At 40.9% G+C, this 12935-nt stretch overlaps 1 protein-coding gene across 3 annotated transcripts; it reads right to left on the reverse strand.

The window, feature by feature from the left end:
- Window positions 1-1645: 1645 nt before the first annotated feature.
- Window positions 1646-12643, reverse strand: sdr16c5b (short chain dehydrogenase/reductase family 16C, member 5b). Of its 3 annotated transcripts, none has more exons than XM_023972733.2 (7): window positions 12535-12643; window positions 11510-11848; window positions 7465-7596; window positions 6701-6800; window positions 6394-6538; window positions 5052-5177; window positions 1646-2601 (listed from the first exon to the last, which is right to left on the reverse strand). In XM_023972733.2, exons 2-7 carry the CDS (start codon window positions 11828-11830, stop codon window positions 2508-2510), a joined length of 918 nt encoding a protein of 305 aa, XP_023828501.1. In that variant the 5' UTR covers window positions 11831-11848; window positions 12535-12643; the 3' UTR covers window positions 1646-2507. The 3 variants fall into 3 exon arrangements, with proteins under 3 accessions (XP_023828501.1, XP_023828499.1, XP_070291803.1); XM_023972731.2 differs by lacking the exon at window positions 12535-12643 and adding an exon at window positions 12213-12338; XM_070435702.1 differs by lacking the exon at window positions 12535-12643 and adding an exon at window positions 12199-12337 and having other exon boundaries at window positions 11510-11836.
- Window positions 12644-12935: the final 292 nt, after the last annotated feature.

Genomic DNA, 12935 nt, shown 5'->3' on the forward strand with positions numbered 1-12935 from the left:
GGTGCACATAATAGGCAATCAGGTGAATACATTGGAGGAACACCACTGATATGAATGTATAGCCTCAAACCACACCAAAGCTCTATAATGGAAGGTGACAATGTTGGAGATGATTTACTTAGAAGTAACCCAACTTCACTCTGCATGTCAGCAATATTGTAAAACATCATACAAGTTAGTCCCCATTACTTAGATCTTTCCCGATATTGTACATGGTATGACACTGATGGGGTTGTATTTACTCATTGCCGGAAACAGTTAACGCAACTGTACACATTTCTCTTCGGATGAATTTTTTTGTTTGTTAATATTCTGTGAAATGAAGACTACAATTAATTTTGTATTCACTGATAACATTTGTATTTAAAGTTTTGCAAAAGGTGGTATAAGATATGCAAGTCAGGTACAAAGACAAGAAAATGATCATAACGTTAGTACATGCATTTGATCGCTGCTGACCTGCTAATGATACGTTTCAACACGGATCCAAAAATGGCTTGTACACGATTGAGAAAAACCATAACATACTGGCACCATGCCTGATCGCAGATCTGTATTGTTTTTTATTTATTTAACTAGGCAAGTCAGTTAAGAACACATTCTTATTTACAATAACGGCCTACCCCGCACGATGCTGGGCCAATTGTGCGCCGCCCTATGGGACTCCCAATCACAGCCGGTTATGATACAGCCTGGAATTAAAAACCGGGTCTGTAGTGATGCCTCTAGCACTGAGATGCAGTGCCTTAGACCGCTACGCCACTCGGGAGTCCCAAATGTGCTTTGGCCAAGATCTGATTCGCTGTTATGCTAAACAGTCTTGCAATGTAAACGTCTACTCTGTTGGGCAGGCTTAAATAAATGGGTGCCAGGAGTAAAGTGGGTCATATTCTGATTCAACAATCCATGTTGCCGCAGTGTTTACACCATCACATACAGTATATGCTGTTAGCTAAATCCCTTGGAATCTCAGTTGGCAATTATTTTGAATCACATACTCTGAGGGCACATGCAGATCTGGGACCAGGCTAATTTAGGAAAATATTTAACTTTGTTTGATTGTTTCAAGTGCATGCATTATGTAAGGTAATAGCCTATGACTTGATACAATAAAACACATTTGAAAAGCTTCAGTTGTATTGTATTCCGACACATTTTTATCATGTCATGTAGTGTCGGTTGTATGCCAGTGCTATTGTTTTGCATTAGTGTTTCAGAGCCATTTACACTAGGTGGTGCTGTTGCTTTACTGACGGAGCCACCCACACATTACCCTGCTTTCTCAAATCTGGCTATAGAGGTCTACAGCAATGTTGGTTTCCCCTCGAAACGGCGAAGGATAAGTACGGTTGTTTAATGTTTTAATGGTGACTGACCACTGTCAGACTGTGAGGATCCACCTGATCTGCTGATTCCTAGAGTGTGTTTTTCCATGGCAAATGTTGAGATGATGCCTATAATCAACAATCCCCTGCACACAGCAGATGTGCACTACAACATTGTGGCTCTCAGAATACCGATTAAGTTGCACTCATTATCAAACAAGCAATCAAGCAAAGAATGTCTCTTACTCAGTGCCAATCTATTACTTTGAACAGATGTCCTACTTTTTTTTCAATGCCATAAAGAAGATAAACCATGTATGTTAATTTGAGATCATGTATTTTATTATGCGATCAGACAGTTGTAAAGCTTTCCAAACATTTAACTTTCCAGCAAGCAAAGATTAATATGAGGTATACATGGTAAATCATTAAGACATGATATACGATTGGGATTATCTGAAAAGATAACCATGGCTGCACCTGTAAATGAATAATGATGATATGTCCATAATTTCATACTATCAAATAACGAGTTGAAACATCAGCAACCTTCAAAGTGTACTTTGGCATATTATTAAAGTTTCTTTGCAGCTTTACTGCCATGGCAATATATCCCAACTACATTTTTGATGCGGATACTTTTGAACAAGCTACATAATAAGACTATAATATAATTAAGGCTAACAATGCATATACTTCGATTAAAATACATAAAAGCAAGAAATCACTCAACAACCACTTTAAAGCAGTAGCTTTTGTAAATTAATACATTTCAAGTGACTCTCAGGACAGAAATCTCATTGGACGTAAAAGAACAGACATTTACTTCATACTGTATTCCCACACAATAATCAAACAAAAGGTAACAACATATATGGTAGAATTAGTAACCATAGTTTCATACGAGTGCATCATCTCTGTATACTGTCAATGGCTCTTTAAAACATCCTTCATAGGCGATAATTATTTGTGCACTAACAATTCAATTCTACAGGGAATTTCATATATGTACATGTATAGGCAGTTAGCCACTGGAATGTAGGATATGCATATTACTTCCATTATAAAAGCTAGAAAAGCTTATTAAAATGTAGTCTAGATTCACAAAGGGTTGTAAACTGTAGCACTTCATGCGGGAAATGGATTGAGACCCCCCCCCCCCCTGAGCACTTATTGAATGCTTCAGTCCTTTTTCCCATGGCCTTTGAATGCATCCATGAAATTGAATGCCCCCAGGTAGTCTCCCAAGAGGAGCCCCATCTTAGTGGGCAAAATGCTGTGAAAAGAGAACACACGTGATAAAAAGAGACAGGGGTTATTTATTCAACTTCACAGCAGCTGTGAATTATTGACCTATTTTTTTTATCTCCAAACGCACAAAACCCAATAAATACAGAACAAAATAATTGAATAGTCATGTACATATACTGTACGTCATGTATATGTGCAGTAAAGCCATTCTGTGAAGAACTGCTGCACTTCAAACATCAATAATCAAACATAAAATGCCTTTATGACTGACATAAATGCTAGGGACTCCATATGATCATGCACCACATTAACTTTTACAATCATTTATCGGAAAAAATTACAATAGGAACCATCAAAGGCTTTGTGGCAGTGTGCAGATTTCCATACAGATTTCCATACGGAAGTAGAGCTTGATTACAATTGATACAGGAGGAATAGGAGGTGAGTCATCTCTCTCTGTCATCTCTCTCTCTCTCTTTCTCTCTTGCTCTCTCTCTTTCTCTCCTATCTCCCTCTCTCTCTCTCTCTCTCTCTCTCTCTCTCTCTGAGGTGCTCTCATTCATGGAGGGCTTTCCAGCTAAAGCCCAACTGACTAAATGTCCACCTTAGAATCCAGGTTCTTTTGTGAGTTAATCATCTCTCCAATTTATGCATTTTTGGCACTTCAATCAAATTCAAGGAATACATTTTCATTAAATTAGTTGCAATAGGTAATTAGCAATAGGATTTCTTAAAAAATGCACCATTAAGAGTGGGAGTTTTACGCCTGTATGAAGGTACTGAAGGGCCCAGATGCAGTTTAGAATTAATGTCAGTGAATCCTTAGATAAAACAGTGTGCTCAGATTAGCAAGTGTGTGTGGGGGTGTGTTGAAATATTATTCCCCTCTTGCAATGGGGTCATAGTCCTACTAAAAAGTTCAACTCTGTCCCAATGTTACAGCAGAGAAGCAGTCTGTGATAGAGAAAATGCCTGTCTACATTCTCAGTTCCTGTCTGAGCTGTGTTGTAATCACTCACGTGTTATGACCTTCCCCTGCCACCTCTGAACCCAATGCCTGTGTTTATAGTGTTTGATATAAATTATTAACATGAACTACTATCCAAAGCATTCGTAGCACATCCTTAAACACTAAATAAACATGACATAGTGGCTACAGGTACATAGACAGTTATTTTGACATGTAATCGTGTGGTGTATGTCACCTTGTTTCTGTGAGCGTGTTCATGTTTATTGTGTGAAATAAGTACACATGGATGGGTATATGCGAGTTCATGTACATGTCGGAAAGTTGTATGTGCGTGCGGTCGAGTGTACTGTAAGTATGTGTGTGATGCGTGTGTGCACTTATTTGTGTGTTTGCGTGTGCGTTTTTTGCCCGCTACCTGCCTGTCTCTCACGCAACCTCCTCTCCACTCTTTGTTTACACATGCACCTTTCCACCTAGGCAGCTGTCAGGTCAAGTATCCTCTGTGGCAGGCCTGCATTAATCACTCAGATCTCTAGAGCAATTTCTAGTGTTTAGACAAGCACCACCACAAACAACATGTTCCAGCTCTCAATTTCTCTCACTCCACTCTCAATCTCAGTCCCTGTGATAGAAATATTTGCACTTTTGCTTATAGCCCCCACACCATTTGACACAATGAAGGCTTGCTCATCTGCGTTCGTACCGGATCAATCTGGTTGGTGTCTGTCCAGTTTAGGGACAAACAACAATGTTTATGCATGCAATGGCTTTATTGACCCAACTCTTGCTTCTGCGCACACATAGGTCCCTAAACCATTCTGCTGTTTAACCACCATGTTTCTATTTTGATGTAAAAATACTGCAATGTGGATTTGGTTAATTGAGCCCGGAAAGTAAAGTAACGCTCCCTATACTTTCAATGCATTTTTTGCGCAAAGGTTGGGTATCCGCTTGTCAAAATAAAAAATGTGCGTGAACTGCGTTAACGTGAGTTCACCCTTCACTACACCACTGTTCTCAGTCCACAGTGTCAACAGTTTTATCTGTTGCGTCCTCTCCATACATTTTTGTTGTGTCAACAATCTAGGTCATTGCTGATTACAAAGGTTTGAAAGTCAGTGTTGGGTGGATCATAATAATGCCTTAATAAATACAAATAAATACACTTTTAAGACACATTTCAGTTGAATGCATTCAGTTGTACAACTGACTGGGTATCCCCCTTTCAATTAGTATATTTCAAGTAGAATGGAATGTATCTGTTTTACCCGGTAGTCGAACATGCAGAATGCTTTTGGGTACTAGTAGCAGCTAGACCCCCTCCACAGGTAGATGCTGATTTTTTTTTTTATATGACACATGACTGCTGTGGTTGTGTAAACAAAGATATAGAAAACCTGTTTGATTACATCTAAACCTAAAAGACAACTGAGGCTGGGGAGGTAGCGGCTAGGGCCTGGGGGTCCATTTTGTAAATCCTGCATAGTGTTTGGTACAGTTCTTACTTCTTGAGGGCGAGGACGAGGTAGAGGATCCGAGGCATATACAGGTACACTTGGTCAGTTTGGATAGCACAGACGATCCTTTTGGCCACATAGTCAGGTTCCAGGATGGGCATGAGAACGGGCCATCTGCAGGAAGCACCCAAAACCAAACAAATCATTTCTCTCACTGATCAGCAGTTCAAAGTAATGGGCTGGCACTCTCTAGTGTGAATCTACATCTAAAAACACTGCATGCACTGACGCCTTCAAAAATGATTGTCTAAGCCCCTTTATCATTTCACTTCAAATCCTTCAAAATGTTATGCCACGATGAACGTTGTACTTTGTAATCAGTTTCTGCCTTCAGTCTGTTCCTTAAAAGACATAAAACCCATACACTTTGGAGAACAAATATCTCTTTGGAAATCAAGGGCTTTTTCAAAGGAACCCATAAATTTTTCAAACTTTTTCAAACTTTTTCAAAGGAACCCATCAATTTTTTAAAAACCATTGTAGCAACTTGATAAAAACAGGACTTTTGTGTGGGCACTTTCAACATCAGAGCATTACAATCTCATTCAAATCTCATCGTGATTAGGTCCTGATTTTTGTTCAGAAATGTTACAGTGTGTGTGTGTGTGTGTGTGTCTGAGTGTCTGAGTAACAGGATGTGGTAGGCATTGTTCTGCTCTGTGGCCAGTAAAAAGCTGAACCAAGCAGCATGAATAATAAAGTGAGAAAATGGAAGGGCCCAAAGAGCTTAAGAGCAAGACTGAGGGACGCCGGCATTTTTGTAACTCATTCTGACATCAACACACACACACACACACACACACAACCACACACACACACACACACACACACACAACACACACACACCACACACCACACACACACACACACACACACACACACACACACACACACACACACACCACTCAAACGGCCATGATCACTAGCGACATCTAAGGACATGGCCCTAGGCAGTCCAGGTAGAGCTGGCTCCATGGCATCTATGGTGGTGTCACATAACTAGTAGGGCGAGGTTGCCCCGGCCTAGACAATAATTGAAGGTCATCTACACACCATGGTATACTGCCATTAATTGTATTTCCACTCCCTGGTCTAAATCTTATACATTTACTGCTCAAGACCGTTACAAAGTAGAATTTCACCTCCTAGCAAAGTGAAGCAGAGCAAGCATTTTATTGCTTAGCTACACACTGCTACTACACATAGCGCAGTGCAACATTGTACACATTTCCATATTGTGTCTACAGTCACAGCACTTCCTCTAATAGAGCTTATGGTAGCAAAACGTGTTCTGGGTATGTGTGTGTGTGTGTCAGAACGGTGGACCCACTTGGTGATAGCGCCGTCAAACATCCCCGTGTTAATGAAGAAGGGACACACGATGGTGGTCTTCACTCCGTTTTTCTTTGTCGCTAGCAGCTCCAGCGCCACAGACTCAGCAAAGCCCACAGCCGCAAACTTACTGGCACAGTAATCTGAGCACAGACAGAGAGTAGAGGAATGGGAGTGCATTACTCTGAGTGTTCACACTCACACTTTTTGTTAACACAAACTAACCAGTACATGGGTATGTGATGTTGGGTAAAATATTTATATCCCACTTTAGAAGGGTAGTGAGTGAGATGAGTATATCTAACCTGCCAGGCCGTTGACTCCAATCAGTCCAGCAGAGCTGGCGATGCTCACCAGGTGACCATGGTTACTGGCTATCATTGCAGGGAGAAATGCTTTGTAAGTCTGGGGGAAAACAGGTGATCATGGTTGAGAATTACTTTGCTGGCGAAATGCTATGCATATAATACAAAAATACCCCATGCGCACTGATATTTGGACATGTTCTTTGTCTCTCCTTGTCTAAGTATTTTTAAATTTTATGTTTATCTTACATCTATATTGATATGAGCATGTTGCGTTACGTTTAGCGTTATTTCCATATTGTTTGTGGCATACTGACGCCACACACACACACACACACACACACACACACACACACACACACACACACACACCCACCACATACGCTGCTTCTACTGCTCCACATACGGTGCTGCCACAGCTCAGTCTATTATCTATGTCACTTTACCCCTACCAATATGTACATAGCTACCTCAATTGCCTCGTATCCCTGCATATCGACTCGGTACTAGTACTCGCTGTATATAGCCATGTTATTGTTTTTCATTATTCACTGTGTGCTATTCTTCGTGTCACTATTCCTATTTTCTATTTCTTATATCATATCTTTAACTCTGCATGGTTGGAAAAGGACCCTTAACCATTTCACTGTTAATCTACACCTGTTGTATACGAGGCATTTGATAAATTCAATTAGATTAGATTTGATTTTGATTTGACTTGTCGTAGAAAAATACAAAATGTTCATGATAAAATTCCAACTCACCCAGAAGTGAGCATTGGAGTTGACCTCCATAGACTTCTCAATCAGGCTGTCGGGAGCATTCATGAACTTCGTCCCTGTGACAATGCCTGCATTGTTTATCAAGATTGTCACGTCTCCCACTTCCCTTTTCACCTGGCAATCAACACATAATATAGCATGCTGTATAGAAGTAACAGGATAAGAACATAAATGGAACTGGGCCTAAATCTACCACACATAGATCACACAGATTACCACTATTCTCTGAGAAAAAAAAGGTGCTAAGTAGAACCACACAGGGTTCTTTGGTTTGTTCCCATAGGGGAACCCTTTTTGGTGCTGGGTAGAACCCTTTGCAGAGGGTTCTTTATTTAATATATTTTTTAAATGTAAGCTTTATTTAACTAGGCAAGTGAGGTCAGAACAAATTCTTATTTTACAATGACAGCCTACTCCGGCCAAATCTTCCCCTAACCCAGACAACGCTGGGCCAATTGTGCACCGCCCTATGGGACTCCCAATCACAGCCGGTTGTGATACAGCCCAGGATCGAACCAAGGTCTGTAGTGACGCCTCTAGCACTGCGCCACTCAGGAGCCCTATCTATGTAGGGTTCTTCAAAGAACCCCTTGTATATGGTTCTACCTAGAGACATTTTATAATCTAAAGGTTCTTCCTAGAACCGTCTGTGAAGGGTTCTGCCGAGAAACATTTTATCTTTGGAGGGTTCTTCCTAGAATTCTCTATGAATGGTTCCACCAGCCTTATTAGACTTTAAAATGTAATTATTTATGACAATACATTACATATATCACAAGGCCTTTATTTGAGGGCCTAATTATACCCTAACATAGTGGTGTTAGGATTCTCCTGGTTTACAAGATACATCAGCCTGCAAATCACATTATGCTGGTTTGCAAAATTATCTGTAATTCCTATTGCAATCCAGCCAGAGTTAGGATATCCAATTGTGGAATTGTTAATCACCTGCAACCTGCATTCAGAATGACTACCAAGGTAGGGAAGATTGAAAATTGAGACTACCTCAATAATCCAAACTGGAACAACCATCTCAGTAACGGATGAAATACATCCAATTACTAACAGATTGGATTATAGAAAACTGTATGTTATTTATCTTTGTGTAGCATAACATTTATCAACCAAGCAATGTACATGCAAAAACACAGATATTACAGTAAAACAAACGATTCTGAAAATCTCCCTGCAATAAAGCATGCTGGGAAATATTATATATGGTTGTATGTACAGTTGAAGTCGGAAGTTTACATACAGTTAGCCTGGAGTCATTAAAACTCGTTTTTCAACCACCACAAATTTCTTGATAACAAACTATAGTTTTGGCAAGTCGGTTAAGACATCTACTTTGTGCATGACAATAGTCATTTTTACAACAATTGTTTACAGACAGATTATTTCACTTATATTTCACAGTATCACAATTCCAGTGGGTCAGAAGTTTACATACACTAAGTTGACTGTGCCTTTAAACAGCTTGGAAAATTCCAGAAAATTATGTCATGGCTTTAGAAGCATCTGATAGGCTAATTGACATAATTTGAGTCAATTGGAGGTGTACTTGTGGATGTATTTCAAGGCCTACATTCAAACTCAGTGCCTCTTTGCTTGATATCATGGGAAAATCTAAAGAAATCAGCCAAGACCTCAGAAAGAAAATTGTAGACCTCCACAAGTCTGGTTCATCCTTGGGAGCAATTTCCAAACGCCTGAAGGTATCAAGTTCATCTGTACAAACAATAGTACGCAAGTATAAACACCATGGGTGTCACGCCCTGACCTTAGAGATCCTTATTATTCTCCATGTTTGGTTAGATCAGGGTGTGACTTGGGTGGGAAAGTCTATGTTTTCTATTTATTTGTTTTTGGCCGCGTGTGGTTCCCAATCAGAGGCAGCTGTCTATCGTTGTCTCTGATTGGGGATCATATATAAGTTGTAATTTTTCCTTTTGGGTTTTGTGGGATCTTGTTTTCTGTTTAGTGTCTCTGCCTGACAGAACTGTTCGCTTTCATTTTTTGTCTTTGCTATTTTGTTTCGGTGTCATCAATAAGAAGATACGATGTACGCCTACCACACTGCGCCTTGGTCCGGTCATTCTACAAACGAGAGCCGTTACAGAAGATCCCACCAAAAACAGACCAAGCAGCGTGGCCAGGAGGACTGGACATGGGAGGACATCTTAGACGGGAAAGGATCCTGGACGTGGGAGGAGATCCAGGCCGGAATGGATCTCCTTCCATGGGAGCAGACGGAGGCAGCGAGGGAGGAACAACGTCGACACCCGGGTTCGCGACCTCCTTCGCGACCTTCGTTTTTTGTCTTTGTTATTTTGTGTTGGTGTCATCAATAAAAAGACGATGTACGCCTACCACGCTGCGCCTTGGTCCAATCTTCGTTCAACAAACGAGAGCCGTTACAATGGGACCACGCAGCCGTCATACCACTCAGGAAGGAGACGCATTCTGTCTCCTAGAGATGAACGTACTTTGGTGCGAAAAGTGCAAATCAATCCCAGAACAACAGACCTTGTGAAGATGCTGGAGGAAACAGATACAAAAGTATCTATATCCACAGTAAAACAAGTCCTATATCAACATAACCTGAAAGGCTGCTCAGTAAGAAAAAAGCCACTGCTCCAAAACCGCCATAAAAAAAGCCAGACTACGGTTTGCAACTGCACATGGGGACATAGCCATAACATCTTGCAAGCTGAAGAACACCATCCCAACTGTGATGCACAGTGGTGGCAGCATCATGTTCTGGGGGTGCTTTGCTGCAGGAGGGACTGGTGCACTTCACAAAATAGATGGCATCATTAACAAGGAAAATGATGTGGATATATTGAAGCAACATCTCAAGACATCAGTCAGGAAGTTAAAGCTTGGTCACAAACGGGTCTTCCAAATGGACAATGACCCCAAGCATACTTCCAAAGTTGTGGCAAAATGGCTTAAGGACAACAAAGTCAAGGTATTGGAGTGGCCATCACAAAGCCTTGACCTCAATCCCACTGAAAATTTCTGAGCAGAACTGAAAAAATGCGTGCGAGCAAGGAGGCCTACAAACCTGACTCAGTTACACCAGCTCTGTCAGAAGGAATGGGCCAAAATTCATCCAACTTATTGTGGGAAGCTTGTGGAAGGCTACCCGAAATTTGACCTAAGTTAAACAATTTAAAGGCAATGCTACCAAATACTAATTGAGTGTATGTAAACTTCTGACCCACTGGAAATGTGATGAAAGAAATAAAAGCTGAAATAAATCATTCTCTACTATTATTCTGACATGTCACATTCTTAAAATAAAGTGGTGATCCTAACTGACCTAAGACAGGGAATTTTTACTAGGATTAAATGTCAGGAATTGTGAAACTGAGTTTAAATGTATTTGGCTAAAGTGTATGTAAACTTCCGACAACTGTATAACCTTTCTTGCCTGTCAAAGAGTCATCAAAGATCCCTTTCTTCCAAAAACGGTTCTTTAGGATGTTAAATGTTCTAGGTATAACCCTATCCCTCCCCAAAAAACTCCTTTTGGAACCCTTTTTTCTGAGAGTGTAGCAGAGTATGACTGTGATCTCCAGTATCTAACCAATAGCTATGCACTGGATCACAGCAATGTGAATATTGTGGGATCTGAGCTGTAATCATGAGCTGGACCTGAACAGAGCAGACATGGAATGTGTGGGAGTCTTTCAAAATGTGTTCCCAGAGCATGAAGGCCCTTTGAGTTGTTGTACCTTATAGACATTGGGTTTATCAATTATTTATGTAAATATCTTCCCACTCAAATACATTTGCATGCTTTCGGGAAGGAGCTTTGCGGTATATTTGCAACAGCTCAAATTACAACTTCGAAGATCAGTGTACAGTATGTTTTGAAAAATACGATACTGTAGCCTGTCAAAAAATACTACAGACCTTCAAACTATTACCTGCTGTAGGAAAGTGGTAGAACATGGATGATAACATCCATACCTGGCCAGGTATATAGACCATATACCTGACCAGGTGGCATAAAACCCACCTGGTCAGCCACCGAGTACACCTCTGCCTTGTTGCTGCAGTCACAGATGTATGAGTGGACCCTGGCAGCGCCCTTTTGCTTCACCAGTCGAACCGTTTCCTTGTTGCCATCCTGGCTAATGTCCCACAGCACCAGCGTTACGCCCATGGAGGCGAACTCAAGCGCCATCAGCCTGCCGATGCCGCTACCCGCCCCTGTGATGAGGATAGTTTCTCCCGCAACGCTCTTCTTCCGCGAAGGGATGACGAGTTTTACAAGTGCCTCCAAGTTATAATATATAGACAAGGCCAGCACCTGTAGCGTCTCCAGAGCGAAGTTCATCTTAGACTAGTAGAGTACCTATCAAACCGCATGAATTAAAGTTGAGTTAAAATTTAAATGATGCGTTATACATAGGCTATTATCTATTCTGGTGGTATGGTTCATGGAAAAACAACTGTCTCTCTTTTCCCAAAATGATATAGCATTGTCAGGTCTGTTAGCCTATGGGTTTCCATAGGCCTTATTCTGAATTAATAAAGGTAAAACCATTACAATTGATTGCTTTCTTTCCCTCTATGTTGATTGGTTTCTTTCCCTCGATCTTCAATGTCAGAATCGGTTTAGAATAAGAAAACTAATAAGGATGATAGCATGTCGACAAATACTACGTTTTCTAATTCAGTTGATATCTTCAAATACGGCTACACAGCGTTAAACTTACCCCTTTCCTTACGAGAGCAAGTCTTAGAAACCTATATTGAGCATCAAAGTAAACAAAAATAATAGCGCTTATCCTATTATAGGATTACTTTTCCGACCTTTGCACAATGAGGTAGTAAGGACCGACACCGTGTTTACCTCGAGACAAAGTTCAATTCTATATCGTAGCGCAGGCTATGGCTTTAAACCGCACACAGGCAGGGCGCGTCTCCTATGAACCATTTGCTCAGCATTCTCTATGTGATGAGTTGATGGAAGCAGCCTATATTAGAAACGGCCCGTTTAATCAGTTGTCATTCAGTTTAATATAAAGATACACTTACCTTAATCTGTAGGCTAAATATTGGTTCCCTTCAAAAACTTTGTCTGTGTTCTGCGCGCTAAACGCATCCAAATCGGCACAGCCAGTCGCGGCTACCTATTAACTTTGACCTAGTAAGAGGCATTGTGGGGAGATGACGATTTTACCACAAGCGACTCATTGGTGCGACTCATAGGCAAAATTACCCATGATGATGCCCTGTGCTGAGGACCAACAAATATGCATGCATTAGAAAATCAGTGTATAGCTACGGTCAAAAGGAACCGCTGTCCACCGTCCACTTCAAATCCGTTGTCCACTCAATCTTGTAGCCAATGTTAGTCCATGTTGCAAAATTGTATCGCCCGTCCACCTCTCACACACAATGCACACACACACACTTTACCATTCAAATTACTTTGA

Source organism: Salvelinus sp. IW2-2015, linkage group LG27 (genome assembly GCF_002910315.2).
Source record: "Salvelinus sp. IW2-2015 linkage group LG27, ASM291031v2, whole genome shotgun sequence".
NCBI lineage: Eukaryota > Metazoa > Chordata > Actinopteri > Salmoniformes > Salmonidae > Salvelinus > Salvelinus sp. IW2-2015.